The 17,056-nt window shown below is 44.7% G+C and overlaps 2 protein-coding genes; one reads left to right on the top strand and one right to left on the bottom strand.

Annotated features, from left to right (window-relative positions):
* Positions 1-1,551: 1,551 nt before the first annotated feature.
* Positions 1,552-5,830, bottom strand: GSTUM_00009515001 (uncharacterized protein; the record flags this gene model as incomplete). XM_002840762.2 has 4 exons in its annotated part: positions 1,552-2,873; positions 2,929-4,058; positions 4,124-5,310; positions 5,408-5,830. 4 exons carry the CDS (start codon positions 5,828-5,830, stop codon positions 1,639-1,641), a joined length of 3,975 nt encoding a protein of 1,324 aa, XP_002840808.1. The 3' UTR covers positions 1,552-1,638.
* A 5,568-nt stretch (positions 5,831-11,398) lies between these two features.
* On the top strand, positions 11,399-14,107 carry GSTUM_00009514001 (uncharacterized protein; the record flags this gene model as incomplete). XM_002840761.2 has 1 exon in its annotated part: positions 11,399-14,107. One exon carries the CDS (start codon positions 11,399-11,401, stop codon positions 13,706-13,708), a length of 2,310 nt encoding a protein of 769 aa, XP_002840807.1. The 3' UTR covers positions 13,709-14,107.
* Between the last annotated feature and the right edge of the window lie 2,949 nt (positions 14,108-17,056).

Here is a 17,056-nt window from a genome sequence, read left to right as displayed (position 1 = left end):
CTACCTGCCTACTCTTCCCCACAAAGTTGTCCATTCACGAATTATCTTATTTTATTACTATTTTTTTATTACAGTTTAGTTTTTAGTTCTCTATTTGAGCTCTTCACAAACCAAAGGACTGCAATACGTCCGAAACTCTTCACTTCACTTCATTTAACATGCGTTACTTGAACAGCCCAGTTATCTTTCCTTTTTACTATTCTCCTGACTTTTATTTTTCCTTTTCCTTCAGCCCGCGGTTGGAACTTGCGTTCTAGCACTTTCTTTTTTGCGTGCGCTCTCACTCGAACTCATTATGCTGCTCTAGTGTGGGATTGCTTTCTCTTAAAATTGGATTTTGGGCGGATGGTAGGAGGGGACAAGGGGCGCTAGGAGTGGAGGAGACGAGGGAACTTGAAGAGTTCATGAGGGATTCTTGCCTTGTCGTCTCGCATTGTACGTCCTAGCATAGGAGTTTTTTCTTTTCACTATCCTCTCTTCTACAATGCATTGCTTTGGGGAAGGCGGGGGAGTGCCTTGACATGCGTTTTGCAGGACGACGAGGCCCGAGAAGGAGGGGGGGAGGGGGGGGAAGAAACAGAAGGAGTGGGCGGGGGCGGAGGTGTAGGTACCAGAATATACTCTTTTGAACGGTGCTTTGTACAATTGTGCTTTTTGATGGCTGTCTTTCTTTTTCCTTTCACCTTTACCCCCTTTCTCGTATCACTTGTGTGTTTATCTGCTAGGGCGTGTGGCGGTTTTTACGGATTGTATGATAGAGGTTTATGAGATATTTCGTTAGACGGTTTCGTTGAATTCGGCGCGAAGCCGGCGTCAACCAAAAACTCAGCGGAATGGTGAACATGGAAGAGCTCCAGCTGCTTCCTCCTTTCCCACCAGTAGAACCAGAATACCCAATCCCCTACAAGTATTGAAGGAAACGGGCTAGGAGGGGAGCGAGCGGGTGGGGAGCAAAGTTCGCGGAGGTGAGAGGGGAAGAGGGATTAGAATGGGAAAAAAAATGAACCGGAAAAAGTAGTGACAAGAGTGGGACTTGAACCCACGCTCAGTTTCCCGAACCAGGATACGTGTTAAGATAACCTTAACCTGGCGCCATAACCAACTCGGCCATCTTGCCATTATTATAATTGTTTCATGAAGTTCGTTGACATATATTACCCGAGAGTGAGTAGGCATGCCTGTTCACAACTCTTCGTTAGCCTAATTAATCGATTCCATTGCTTCCATTGCTACTTTTTCTGTTCTCGTGTGGAGTACTTTTGTTTGGTACGGGTAGTAATTGAACCTGCGCTTCGTTTGCGAAATATTCTGGCTTTTGTATGATATCGCTTGCTTTAGACCTGAGGGTGGTAGAAGCTAGGGTTTGTTTCTCGATGATGCTTGTACGATGGTGGGGTTTTTTGTTAATGCCTGCGAAGTCATAAGCGCTGGATGTGTGAGTGGTTTTGCATGGGTATCTGGCCTAAAAGTGACAAGTACTTATAGCCTTTGGCATTGGTGAGAACCGGGAACAGAATCACTCGCAGAGGGGTATATGGGGATATTCGAGAATCGGTTGTATGTGATACCCTGGGTAGTGTTTATGGCACACATCAAAACATGCTCTATATTCCTTCCAGGTGCTCTACATCTGGCTACCTAAACAGCCAAAACCTCCTCCAACCTTCCCAAAAACAGCTCGTGGGCTTGGAGGTCTTTCATCTCCATCAGGAACTCCTTGGCCTCATCCCCGCAATCACCCCTCCACCTTTTAATGATACTCAATCCCTCTACGACCCGCCCAAACACTACCCACACCTCTTCCTCACGCATCCACCCAACAGGCCCTTCCTCCCCCATCTCCTTGGCGAACTCTCGAGCCCTGGCAACGGCATTTAGGGTATCCTCGATAAACCGGCTATTTTCTGGTAACCCTCCCAGCACCGCGGCCCAGCGCACTACCTCGCCGTGAACATCTAAAAACAGATTCTGCTTCTCTCTAGCAAAGAGAATTTTATCCTCGGTGGAGACTTGTTTCAGTAGATTCTTGACATCGCCATTGACAACAACTCTCGAAACGACCTCTCTAGCAAATTCTTCATCCTTACTGAATGATTTAGCCATTTTATCAATGAGGGTATCAGCGGATGCGAGGGGGAGAAGGGTGTGTTCTCCTTTCGTGACAGACTTGACGATTCTTGCGGCTTCCTCGCGGATGTCTTCGTCATCGTCATGGAGGAAGTCGTAGAGACAGAAGTAGGCGTGGTTGAAGGTCTCAAATGTTAGAATTGGACATAGGGCTTTCACAGCGGAGACAGCGGCCTGGCGAGTTGGGAAAGGATTGTCCTCGTAGCCCGATAGCTCTACTTGTTTTGTTATCTCCTTGAGGAGAGATGCGGTTGGATGAGACAAGTGGGTGGTTAGTTTTGCTAGCGCCGGGAGAGCTGCGATACGGCATGGCTCGGTGGATGCACTAGTACAGAGCGTCAAGAGAATCTTGCATCGTTCTTGGAGAAACTCTTCTGGGGCTCCCTGCGGTGGGGGATATTCTGATAGGAGGTTTACAGCCATGGTACGTAGTTGATCCCATGGGTGAATTGTAATTATTGTCCACAGGGTGGCATCAAGTGAGGTGAGAGTATCCTGATCGAAATTTAGAGGGGAGGAGGAAAGGTGAGAGCTAGTATATAAAGCAAGCTCTTCATCCTCGCTGGCTATGGAGGTGATAAGGGTAGGTATGCGATCGTTTGAGTAAGCTGCAAGGTTATAGATATATCTGGTTAACTCCTCTTTTAACATTGAGCGGCCAACTGTAGACGCTCGGCCAACCTCTTGTAGAACCTCCTGCGAAGTCTTGCAATATTCCAGTAGGTTGTTGAGAAGACTCTGGGCTGCTATTAAATTTATTTTAGTGCGGTTCCGTAACAAGTCGAGGAAACGTTTACATACGATTATTGAGCGGTGTCTTTAACAGTCGTTGAATATTATCACTGTTAATGAGAGACAAAAACGAGGCTTTTGTTACCGCACAGTTATTTGACTGCACCAAAATTCTCCAATACCTTCCAAGGACCTCGAAAATCTTTTCCCCGCTGCCCGCGCCTCTTCTATCCAGCAAAGCCTTAACGGCACAAAGCCGGCCATGGACAAAGTTCTGTCTCCGACTTTCCCCTGCATCCCGGAGTAGTTGATCAATAACCTCAATGAGATGCTGAGCGCTAACAAGGGTGGAATAACTCCTCGCAGCCATCTCCCTAATTTTCCAAAAGCGGCTACTCAAACATCTCATCACTGCCGGTTCAATAGCGTTTGCATCAAACCCTTCGCTTGGTTCTAGCCTAGCAATGAGTGATAGTGCTGGATAAAGTTGTTCAACGCTTTTAATATCCGATTCTCCGTTTAAACTTTGTAGCAGGACTGATGTCACCGCTGGGTAACGCTCGAGGAAGTCTTTGATTTCTATAGTCCCTGTCATTCTTTTGCCGAAAAGTCTATTCACAAGCGCAGTGAATAACATGATACCACAATTTCGGATAGCCCAGACCTCACTTGCGAAGCAGCTTACAGATAACTCTAATCCTCTCCCTAGGAATTCCTGCGAAGAGGATGATAGGCGGGAGTCCGCAAACATGACTTTCAAGCAGTTAAGGGCGTGAACTTGAGGAAGTTTGACCTTGGTCCCGTCTATTGAGAGGGCAGCGGGCAAACGCGCGAATTCCTCCAGTTTCTCAAAAGTTGATTTGAGTAGTGGACGGTCTGGGTGTGGGTCCGCGATTACAATGCCAACTATTAGGTAAGGAAGACCGGCGGAACGCCGAGTGATCGAGTCGGATTTATCGATTATTTGAAGAATGCTCTTAGATAGCCATTGTTCAGGTAAATCGGAAAGGGTTTGGGTAGCTAAGCACCGGGAACAAAGTTCTATGAAACTAGGAGACACTGCGGAGAAAGCGCCACGATGACGAATATCTAATAGTTGCTCTAATAAGACATTTCCGATGTCGGAGAAATTCTGCTTGGACAGTGATTGGGGACCCGAGCCGAAATCGGCTGTACCAATAATTGCGCCTAAGAGTGCACTTTAAATAGTGTTAAAAATCAGGAAGACGAGTGACTCCACATGAACTGGCAAATTACTGCATACCTGGATTCTTTGACTGCTCTCCAACAATAACTCATAACAGTTTGTGTGTCCATTCCATCATCTCCTGTGTCCTCCTCCATCATCCCCTGCGGCACATATCCCTCTGGGCTAACAAAACACAAAATGTCCTTAGACATCTGCCAGATCTCCACGCAGTATTCGAGGATCCGAGAAACGGGGAGTTTCTCTGCACAGCCTTTGAGAGCACCCTGACAAATCCCCCCCCCTTCGAATATGAGTCTGAGCGCAGAGAAAAGGCCATAAATGGGTCTCTCTCGAACAGCTCTTTGGAAGTCTTCTCGGGCAACCTTGAGGTAGTCCAGTTCCAAAACATTTAGCACCCAATCTACCACACAAAGTTCGCCACTTTGAGCAGCAACCGCGAAGCCCCAAAGTTCCTCGAGCTTTGATTCCGGGGAACGTTTCGTCGCAAAATGGAACCACAGGTCGATAGATCTAGCAACGCCATCCGCATCTCTAGCTCTTCCAGAGGTATTCATCTCCCTGAGTCCCCTTTCCAGAATTACCCGAAGTGACCCGCCACAGTCAGGAGCGAACTTCAAAACTTCTGCTGCCATAACCCTTACATCTTCAAAGGGGTTGAATAAGCAATCGACCAATACCCTCTTCATCGCTCCATCAAAAAAATCTACTCGGACACTTGGAGGCCAGTATAGTAACCCTTTCTTCTTGCTTGCTTTGTCGTCAGGATCCACCAGTGACGGGTCAACTCCAGAACGGACAACCATTATTAGAACTCTCAGCGCTGTCACAACACGCTGATAGCTCGCCCCTGGGGCTAATTGAGACTTCAGAAAGTTCAAATACCAGCTTATAAAGGAAGCTGCCTCTTCAATGCTTTCTTTGTGTCCCAGAATTCTTGAGAGGGTGGTTTGGTCTTTGGGTAGGCGAAGGGCGTTTTTCTGAAGTCCTTGCAGGTCCTTATCGAGGGCATAGGAACTGCTACCCAAACGTTCTACGAGTTGCCTTATACTCCCAATTATCAGGTCCCTCACCTCTGCGTCAGTTTCTGCGTGTAACGGTGGGAGTGCTGACTTCAATACACGGAAGGCGGAAGTTGGGAGGGGCTTTGTGAGAGTTGGAGAATATGTCGTTAAAGTGAGTGCAGCGAGGCGGGTGTGCCCGTGTGCATTTGAGAGGAGTGGCGAAACAAAAGAGGAAGGAAGCTGTACAGGAGTGGAGCCTAACGGATCGTTATTATCGGCATTGGCTGCATCATCTACAGAGTCACAATTAGTCGATTAATTGGAAGTAAGGTGGCACTAGATTCGTCGTACTTATTTCATCCACAAATCCCAGATCTCGCCCAACTTTGAGACAACGAAGAAGACTCATCAAATCCCGCTCATCCCCGCCCCCAAGGTTTCCTCGGTTATATCTCCCTAATCTTACCCCCTGGGTGAACCGCACAAAGCACTCCGGTGATAGCCGGAAGAGTCCTGGTAGGGCATAGATTTGTACATTCCCTCGTACTTCCTCAGATCTTAGGGCAATATTCAGTGGTACTTCCCAGCATTCTATCCAGCGGTCCAAGTCATTTAATTCGGTCTTTCTTGCAGCCAGAAATCCAACCACAGCTCTCCCGATGACCGGGGAAAGAGTCCGATCTTTCAACGCCATGAACATTTCCCCCACAATCGTACCATGCTTGGTGAAAACCCATTCTGCCCCTACCCCCCTTCTCATGAGTACATCGAATACATAATACCCAACTTTTTTGCCCCGCGCTGCAAGTGCGCTTTCCACCAGTTGCCGCTTGAATTCCAGATCCGGATGAGATGAGAAAATATTCCCGAGAAGGTCTTTAAGGGCTTTAGATAATGCGCTGGAAGCCTCATCAAAGTAAGCGAACGCAACATTAGCAAGTGAATTCCAGACCTCAGGACTCGCCTCCACAGCTTCCCGTAGCGGAGTTGAACTGGCCGATCGAATCAGCCATGTGGAGATGGTATCGGATGCAAGCGCACGGTGTTGCTGACGCAGGCTAGGAATTCCCGTGGTCTGAAGGATGAGATTAAAGAGCGGGCCTAAATCCTCACTACGCAAACTTAGCTATTATGTAAAAGTAAGTAGCGGACAAGAAACGGTACCTCACATCTTCGGCCTCCCTCGGAGCATTAGCCTTAGTCTTCCGAATTAATATAGTACGAATCTCCTTCAACAGGGCCTCCGAAATTGGGATCTGCTGGGCCTGTTCTAGGAACCTGGCTAGAGTGATGGTTTCCATTGTTATCATTACACTAATTTCAGGAACAAGTCGAATGTCAAAAATCTGAGATTGCGGGGGTTGCCTCGTGTAGCCGAGGCCGGGTAACCTTTAGAAAGCCATGTGTTGAAGAAACCTGACACCTGATGCTTTCCAGGTCTTCTTGCTCGCTCCGAGTTATGCACGCTCTAGCACCTTACGAAGGCCAAAAAACGCATGAAAACCTTGACACTAGAACCAACAGGGATAATGTAATGATATCACCTACGAAAGGGAGACCGAAGACCGAAAACGCTTCACCTTGAGCTTCTTTTGTTCAACGGTCCGTTGACTTAAAGGACTAGTGATCTATTGGATTTATCTTGATGTGCAGACTTTCGAAGAGCTAATTGCAACGTTGCAACAAAGGGGTATCAATCTTATCCTATCATAATAACCTTCTATATCTTAATAGTCTGAACGCGATATCAAGAAATTTATTTTGGCCAACAGTTATCACAGATTACAAATAATAAAATACAATAAAATGTCTCGGATTGAGATTTATCAATGGTAGCGCAATTCTCTATTCTTACTTCAAGTTTGATTAATAGGTTTTATAGTTTAATGATTTACAAGCTATACAATAACATCATGACGGAGTGCTGGCCTCAAAGTTGAGTATTGTAACCAACGGGGGGGACATAATGAAAACCAGCGGGTAACAAACAGGGGGGTTTCATAGGCAAAAGGGTAGAACTCTTCGAGTACAGTAAGGCCAAATACAGAATCAAACCGTGTGCCATGTATCATAGTCCCAAATTTCCTCCTTTGTAAAAGGGGCGCAAAACACTGCAAAAAAAGAGATGCATGAATGAAATCAACAAGTCAAATAATCCTTTAGTATTGAAAGCAATACTAACACAAAATAAATTCAGTATTAAAAGTAATAGAGTAATTAAATATAAAACAAACTTAGTATAAAAAGTGATACTGCAATCAAACATAATACAAACTCAACTTAAACAAGTACTGGTACCAGTTATAATAACCATTTAGATAAGCTTAAGCATAAAGGAAACATCTGCACTACAAGGAAATATCATAAGTAGGTAAGAACTACTAATATCAAGTAAGTTCCAGTAGTAAGAAATAATATAATTCTGTTACTGGAGCAGATATTTTGAAAACAGTATCAGGTTTTATGGAGATAATAGCAGATTTTGCAGAAATAGTATCAGACTTTATAGAGATAGTAGTGGATTGTGTGGAAATAATATTAGACTTTACAGAGATAGTAGCGAATTTTGTGTAAATAATATTAAACTTTATAGAAATAGTAGTAGATTTTGCTGAAATAGTATCATACTTTATGGAGATAGTAGTAGATTTTACAGAAATAGTATCAGACTTTATAGATATAGTAGTGGATTTTGCGGAAATAGTATCAGACATTATGGAGATAGTAGCGGATTTTGTGGAAATAGTATCAGACTTTATGGAGATAGTAGCAGATTTTGCAGAAATAGTATTGGAATTTATGGAGATAGTAGCGGATTTTGTAGAAATAGTATTGGACTTTATGGAGATAGTAGCGGATTTTATGGAAATAGTATCGGACTTTCTGGAGATAGTAGCGGATTTTGTAGAAATAGTATTGGACTTTATGGAAATAGTAGTGGATTTTGTGGAAATAGTATCGGACTTTATGGAGATAGTAGCGGATTTTGTGAAAATAGTATCAGACTTTATGGAAATAGTAGCGGATTTTGCGGAAATAGTATTGCACTTTATGGAGATAGTAGCGGATTTTGCGGAAATAGTATTGGACTTTATGGAGATAGTAGCGGATTTTGTGGAAATAGTATCAGACTTTATGGAAATAGTAGCGGATTTTGCGGAAATAGTATTGCACTTTATGGAGATAGTAGCGGATTTTGCGGAAATAGTATCGGACTTTATGGAGATAGTAGCGGATTTTGTAGAAATAGTATCAGACTTTATGGAAATAGTAGCGGATTTTGCGGAAATAGTATCGGACTTTATGGAGATAGTAGCGGATTTTGCGGAAATAGCATCGGACTTTATGGAGATAGTAGCGAATTCTTGCAGAAAATGTAATACTAGTCACTTTATATTATATATGACTCAATTTGAAACAAACCTTTTCAGGTTGTTGGAGTCATATTCCTACTAATTTTCAAGTCTCGCCTTTTTCTTACACTTGTTATTTACTATACATTTCTAGTTAAAAGATGTGGGTATTTAATAATTGAGCATTATATTCCTTTATATAAATAGGAGTCTATCATACTTTCTTCTGGATTGGAACAACAAATATCGCTACTTCTACTGAACAAGTTTCTAAGAATTGATGCTTTTTCAACTTCTACTTGAGCTGGTTCCAAAGGTTTAAAACCTACTGGTTAACTTCCCTCTAGTTTTTTACCTTATTGTGTAAGTTTCTATTTAAGCAATTCTACATTATTGATATAAATTTCTAGCTAATTACTCTAAATATTTGTTTCTTTAGTTTACTTTCAAAACCGGAAGTATGAACATAATCTGATTCTCAATAACTTTATCTTTTCTATTAAATCTTAGTTAATCTAGGAAGTAGGTAATTGAGTTTCAGTACCATCAATAAGGTTGAAGATTTATCGCTTCAATATCTGAGTCTGATTCAGAAACTCTGTCCAGAATGTCAGATTTGAAGTCTTCATCTAACTCTAATTCATCCAATCCATCAAACAAAAGTCATTCTACTCTTCAGCTCCAGCATCAAGCTTTCACTAGCAATCCTGCAACTCAACCCTCTTCTCAAGATCTTGTTCCTAATTTGGCTCAAGGTAGTGGTCAATCTTCTAGCGGTATGTTCTATTGTTTCATCTTTAGTAATTACTGCATCAGGAAGAACTGTGATTCAATTCTATTGTACCTTCAGATTTGTTCTTACCCCCCATTATATCAATTCCTAATTATTAGTATTCAGGATGAATTGAAGGAAGCATGAATTCTGACACATTTATAGACTCAGCTTCTCAGGCTGTCGAGCCCTTGGAGGAGCAGATTGATTGTCAGAAGAAAACATGGTTGGAGAGGAGGGAACGCAAATTGATCTGAAAGTCTGGGTGTTATCTATTGTGAGCTGGTGCTATCATTGAACTCAATGTATTAAGAATTTACTGGAGGGTTATATTGATTATCTTGGTTTTATTTTGTTAATTTTCTGTCTTTTTTGAATTGTTTTCTTCATTCATTTCGTCTAGGTGGCGGTAGATTCGCATTGCGCTGAAGTAATGATCGTACTCGGGAAAACGTCCTTCTTGAATCGTAACGCCCTCCTCTGCAACAAAATACATCACAATATAACCTAAAACAATAAAAAACTTGCTATCACAATAAATTCGAAAAATTCAGTACAGATGTATGATCCTATATAAACCTTAATTTGGACCTAGCGGCGCGCGCTATTGTGGCAGTTGTCATAGAGGTTTATGGAGAATTGGCCATTCGGGAAGTATGACACGGTAGGAGCCAGGAAAATCACATTTTTTACAACAAAACGACAAAGGAAGTATGATTAACAGAAGAGATAAATTATCTGCGTAGGCAGGAATAGTTGCTTAAATTTAATTGAGTGTACAATTAATTTTTTCTTGGAATAAATTAACTCTTGACTTTGATCGGGCTGGTTGCGTTACCGATGCTCGCGAACGAACGAACGAACGAACGAGCGATCGCATGGCAACGGTCGTCGCTCGACCATTGTTCCTCATTAGCCGTCAAGAAGTGAAAAGTAGCACAACTTCTTACTAGAAAAAAACGACAACGTTTTGATTCAGAAAAATAATCTCAAAATAGAAATTTAATAAAACAGTGGGAGACAGAATTATTTTTTTTTTGGTGGGGCTGTTATTATTGGCAGCGGGCAGCTGTGGGATTGACGAGGTAGGATGGTTGATAAGTAGAGATCGTTTGTTGCCCGCCTAATTCGAGTATTTAATTCCAGTCTGAGTGCGGTACGGTATTAATCACAGTAACTTACAGTACTCATCAAGTGACCAGAATCTGGGATTCCACCGCGCACCATAACAATAGACCTTGAAGTGACTAGGGTAAAAGGTGCGAATAACCTGGTGTCAAGGACTTCCAAGGACCGAAATCCCGCGATGGATTTGAGCATGCTTGATATGGCTGACAATGCGGACAAAAGCCGGGATCGATGGGGATCGGCCTTTCCAGAGTACCGGATCCTATCATGCAGTACGGCATGTAGAATCATTTTGTCAGGACTAACTTTGCATGGTCATTGTGACTGCATTGCGGGATAAGTCAGTACCAGTGCGGAATAATTCTCCCTCGAATCACGACTTTGTAGAAACTCGCTTCGAACCGTCTCTTTTATTTTCTTCTCTCGCATCCGGCTGCCGGGCACGATACTTTCTTCTTCTTCTTAACCTTACAAGAGAGTCTGAGGGGATTAAGGGTGAAGGGTACTGTACTGTACCGGCACTAGGCTCTGAACGAAGGACCCGCCGCACAATCACTTGTGATATCTCCACCATCTCCACCTCGCCTGAGGCTCTACAAAGATCCCCACACCCTTATCACCACCAACAGTCTCTTTCTCCTCACAACATCACTACCTTAGCCAGGGCCTTCCAAGTTCGTCGTTGTGTTCGAGTACGGAGCGCCTCGATCAATTGAAATTCGCTATCTTGGATTGGCGGTATCTGGAGTCGGCCTTCTTTCAGAAGTGAGGCTGTCGGGCTGAAATCCGCTGTCTGAGCGTTGACACAGCCTTTCTCCACATTAACACTCCTGGTACCGATAACAAATACAATTCGAGTGTATTTGTTCACATCGATTCTTCTAACCCTCACAGGCACCGTCCAAATCACAGGAACATTCTATATTCTGCCAGATAGAGTATGTCACCTCCATCCTCGGATCAATTTCCCGTCGACACCGCCTCATCTCCGGCAACCCCGCTCACAAACTCAGATTTTACGGGGCTCGTCACCAAATCGACGACATCCGGCGGGTACCGTGTGTTGACAAACATCATGTCATCTTCGTCTCTATCACTTCCGTCCGATACCGACATGGAACTCAATGATTCAGACCTTCTACAGCGACTACAACAACGACGGAAAGAGTTGGATGCGGAGATCGAGGCATTCGGGGCTCTGAAGGAAAACGAGTACAAGGCGTTCGAGTGGAAGTTGAAGGAGGAGTATAAACTAAGGAAGCGAAAACGAGAAACAGAAAGCGGCAACGATGGCGGACAGATCAGTCATGACAACTATGTTACTGCTACGGACGCATCCCCGCCGTATCCAACCGTCGCAACTACGGCTACACCCGGACACGAGAATGGTGATACATGTTCCACTTGGTCAGGAGTGGAACGTGGGAGCCAGGTCTCGCTTGACGTTGGGGAATCTCAGCTGGATGACGCTCTGAGATTGGGGTTGCCTAGTGCACCGCCCGCGCACCAGCTCGGAAGCCACGAGAACAACTCTCCGCCTTTCGATAAAGACCTCCAGGCTGCTTTCACCCCCCGATATCTTCCTCTACTAGATAGAAACTACCGGAGCCCACCATCGTCGCCCTCTAACAAAATCATGTCGAGCCCCCCGCAGTCACCGAAATCAACTTTTCCGAAGATTGCCACCATACCCGGCCGTTCGGATAACAGCCCGGGATCTCCGGCGGCGCCTCTTGCTTCCTCTCTGAAATCGTCCTCGGGTAGCTCGTTTGGTACCACAGGCAAATCTGCTGGGATTAAACAGAAATCTCCGAAAAGGGTTACTTTTCAATTTGAGGACGAGAGTTCTGTTCCGTCACGCAGCAGTCCCCCACCAGCTAAGGTACACTGGAGCTTAGCAGATGATAAAGACAATGAATACGGCCCGAGAGACGGCGATGAGTTTGTTGGATCTACTGGCGATCAAGAAATGGTAGAGGCAGGGGGGGGGGGACATGGTGGCTCTGGAAAAGTCGAGCAAATTGCGAATGCCGCGAAATCGGCCAACTTAGAAGTGACGCAAGGTGTTGAGTTGGCGGCTCCTACAAGCCACTCCGTGGCATCTGCAGGGTCCGGGGCTTTAGTTGATGATGGTTCATTTGAGGAGGTACAGTTTGGGGACGAAACGAGTGGGAATGGGTCTAGGGGGGTAAACGGAGATCTGGAACGGTCATTTGACATAGAAACCGTGGATGATGATGAGGAAGATTTATTTGATATGGACGAGACTGTGGCGGAAAGAAAGGAGTCGCCACCCCACCGGGACTATGCTGCTCTCCTTTTTACAACCAAACCCCCGTCTCTGCGCTCACCCTTCTCCGGCCAATCCTTCCCCCCACTGCCGTCATTCACACCCATACCGTCTACCATCCCAGCTCCTCCAGTGGACCCATCACTCACATTCGAAAAAGGCCTTGGAATGCGGAGTGGATTCACCGCGGTACGGGGAGGCATAAGTGCCTCTTTCAATCCATCACTCTCACTAGAACCCATAACCTCTCGGACCCGGGTTGGAGAAGAGCCACATACCGCTCCTATAGCCTCATCATTGCCAAACATTGGGTGGGGAGAGACTTCAGACAAAGGCTCGTTTGTACCTACCCCCGGTGGCCGCTTCCGCAGGCGAAGCATCGCCAAATACGACGTGCCAGACGAGGACGATGCACCCAAAGGAAAATCCCACCCAAACATCCCTGAAGAAGACGAACCCCCCCTCGAACTCTTTGGCCGAAGTCCCAACGCTGCCAGCCTCCCAATGGCAATTGCCAGGAACAGCCCCCTCGCAGCCCTATCCGGTTCTACATCCTCCAAATCCCCCACACCATTGCGCAAAGACGCCAGTCCAACAACCGCTCCAGAAGTTCCTGACGAAGCCCCACTCCCCGGCCGCCTCTCGCCAACCCTACCACCACGGGCCACGGGCCCAGCACTAAGCCCGGGCACAGAATCCATAAAACAAGTCTCATCCGCCGACCTCCTAGCAGACATGCCGGCCAGCGAACCACCCTCCTCCCCCGCCGCCAAGAACGATTCAGTATCCTCGTACCGCCTAACCTCACCCTTCCCTTCCGCATCCATCCTCCCAACAACATCTCCTTATAGAACCGCACACGCAGCTGAAGTCGCAGCATCAGCGCTCGACGGCGAATTAGAAAGCGTCGTCGGTGGTGTAGATGGTAGGACAGGCCTGGACCCGGATGTTAGCAGCTTCCAACCCGCAACCGGAACCTCCATCAATCGGAGGAGAAGTGGAAGTGTGATTGCGCCGCAGGAGGTAAGGCCTGAAAGGATGAGTTTGGGCATGAGGATGGCGTTTGAGGAGATGAGAGGGAAGAAGTTGTTTTAGTTGTTGCTTTCTTCCTCTCCTTCCATTTACTTTTACTCCGGTCTTTTCAACTTTTGATGCCTCTCTTTCGGTTTCTACTTGGTATATTCGGTTGGCACTGTGGTTTGTCGATTGGTTGGTTTTGTTGATCTTTTCTTTTGGAGTTGGATGGGGGAAGTGATTTTACTTGCTAGGTGAAAGGGCGGTTGCGGCGAGAGCGAGCGAGCGGGTGCGCATGTATGGGCAAGTGTAGCGAAGTGGGGTGATTGTATGTACCTATTTTTTGCAAAGACCGGGCAGTAGCAAGGGCTCCATCCAGTGTCTAGCCTGGCCTAGCCTAGTCTAGTTTGTTTGTCTGTCTATCGAATGGCCGTGCGCGGTGGTGTTGTGCGATACGTATTATAAAACAAGTAAGCTTGTACTGTACCGTACTGTAAATTGGCCTCCAATCGCGGTGCCATTACATGCAGCGTGCTGGGACCAGTAGGGTAGGCGTTCTCTATTGAATTGCACCGGGTTCGGAAGGGAAGAAAGAAAAGCAGTGTGTCAGTCCTTGCTTATGTTTTGTCCATGGGGTATGCTCTGCACTCGAGTGCTGTACTGGTGCTACCGGTAGACTAGTACTGTACTTATGTGATACCTCATGTGACCACTGTTTGGTTTAGGCTAGTTTTGCGCTGATGCACAGTTCCAGAGCATCGCCTACCAAGTCAATTCTCACCTGCGGAACCTCCAATCCCTCATCTCTATCCATCCCACCCACCCACCTCATCTCCAGTCTTCGCTACCCCACAGCCCAGCACTGCGGTACTGTGCAGTACGGTATTCTCCGTACCACCACCACAATCCCTGCCAATGTATTCCATGGCTATAGTACTGTACAATCATGTGGGTTCCGCTTTAAATTTACCATGTGGTGCTACCGCGGGAACTTTTGCAGGATCGGTACGAGTACTTTTGCCTACGTATTTGGCGGTTGTGCAGTTTAGCAAGTTACAAGTATCAAGTGCGGTTGTATCATAGTGCATATCTTTTTCGGACTTTTGCAACGATGTTCCTTCCATGCTCTGCCACTCCCCGCAGACAGAGAGCAGGTTATATCATAGACGTAGGGCCAAATTTGAGGAAATTGATAGACATGTCGGGATGAATACACCTCTAGGACATAGTCCTGGGTCTATCCCGGAATATCGCTCCAGAAGCACCACGAAAGTGCTTGTTGAAATCGGTATAGTATCGTATTTTGGGGATAGTTCTGCTTTGTAGAATATGGTGTTGGCTAGGGGAGTGGTTTGGGCTTGGGGGGGGTTTTTTTTTTTTAACTTGCTATGAACGTGAGTGAATGGTACAGTAAGTACCAGTATCCATTAATTACTGTAGAGTATGATACTTTCCGGGGCGGACCAAGTGTGGCGGAAGTTTCCGAAATTATCTTATCACTGAACAAATCTCTCGTGATGTTGTTAGAATAACACCGGGGAGGGCTGCCCTCTTGGGTGAAGCTTGTCGTTTTGCCATTCCTGTCTGGACTTTGGATAGACTATGGCTTTAGGGGAAAAGTACGAGTACAGTACTGTACTCGTACGCATAGTATCGCTTATCGCCGCACTGTCCGCACAGCATCCCAACACTCCGGGTTAGTCTGGGATGTCATGGAGAGGTAAGGGATGCAATACGGAGTAAGTACTTGTACGAGTACTCGTCCCCAAGAGCCGCTAAACAGGATCTAATTCAGCGCTTGGCACACGTGGGGGGACTTGTAAACTATCCTCCGAGGGGATAGGCAGAAATACGTGGGCAAGGGGTCATGTTACTTTACTTTATACTTTGGTTCCATGAGAATCCGGCGATTCGCTATACCCCAACAAAACTAATGAGGGGGTGATGTCCGGCAAGAGAAAAGAAGGAGCATGGCCTCAAGAAGGAGGGAAAAAATATACAACATATTAGTGCCAACTTTCTGTCCGCAGGCTGTCCTTGTTCCCGGTGCCTGAGGGATAAGAGGAAAATCAATGCTCTATGGAAAAGCGTGTATTAGACTACCCGCGGGAGAGATGTTGGAGGAGTTTTGTATCGCTAGGATTGATGGCTGAAGGTGGTCGGGTGCATGGAGTAGTGACCAATATGAAAGGAAATCGTTCAATTCGAGAGGGGTGAAAAAGTAATTTAGGCTCTCACAGTATCTTTAAGAAACAAATATCTAGTAGTTAGTCTCTGCTCACCGACACCCAATTCCCTTAAGCTTAGAGGGACACCCTAAAATGTAACATCAGTAGAGATACTCGCTCACTTTGGTGAAGCTTTTTGCCCCACTACCTTTGACGATCAGTTAATCTACCCTTTCAATGATTTCAATAGCGTGGGCCTAAGTAGTTGAGGCCATATATGTGTCGGTATTCATGTTTCCTGTTAATTGATCCCAAATGTTAGCTATTAGGCAGTGATATAATAATAATATGAGTAAACCTGAAGGTATACTAGAATGAGAACATAGACTGCTTCAATATAATGAGAACTTGAGAGAGAAAAGAAACACTGGCATATCATCTATAAAATAATTATCTTAACAGGTTATTATAATAACAAGACATGGACTACTCTTATAAGAAAAAACATGAGTTATACCATTAGAAGCGAAAATTTAATGCTGAAGATAAGGTATAGAGGAATTTAGACTTGAGGGATTAGATGAGTCAGAGTTACATGAGGGCTTTAAATCTTAGTATATTAATATAATGGCTGGATAAGGAGTGAGATTGAATATTTAGGTTCTAAACCTTATTGTATATTAATGGTACTCATATTTTTCTACTAAGATTTACTAAAAATTGACAGAGAATAGGAATGATTTAGAAACAGATTATAGTCATATCTCTGAATTCAAATTAAGGGCTAATCTAACAGATAGTTAGAGAAATTAGTCAGAAAGATAGGTTGGTAAAGAAGAATTGTTTAGACTTAAACTTATGTGGCTAGATGAAAAATTAAAAGATTGTCAAACTAGAAATCTCAACACTTTGTTGCTAGCCATAACAGAAATAGGAGAAGAGTTTATTCTTTGAAACTTGCTTGATATGAGTATCAATTTTTTGTAATTTCTATTTAAAACTATTAAGGAAAATATACTAGACTTATATTTATATATATAGCATTGTATTATCAAATAACAACTCTCTTAACTTTTAATATAGAAGAAATAATAAGAATCAGAAAAAAGTGATACCAGATGATAGTACCAATTTTGTATGATGGGAAAGTATAATAGCAGAATGCATCATACTATAAAAACTACAACTTGGGTCCAGATTCGATAGTACTATACTTCTACAGCTTATCAAAATTACGGTAAGCTTAGGACTCGATCTGATA

Source organism: Tuber melanosporum (assembly GCF_000151645.1).
Source record: "Tuber melanosporum whole genome shotgun sequence assembly, scaffold_58, strain Mel28".
In the NCBI taxonomy this organism is placed as follows: domain Eukaryota; kingdom Fungi; phylum Ascomycota; class Pezizomycetes; order Pezizales; family Tuberaceae; genus Tuber; species Tuber melanosporum.
Note: the sequence above shows the minus strand (reverse complement) of the source record. Positions and strands in the feature narration are given on the sequence as shown.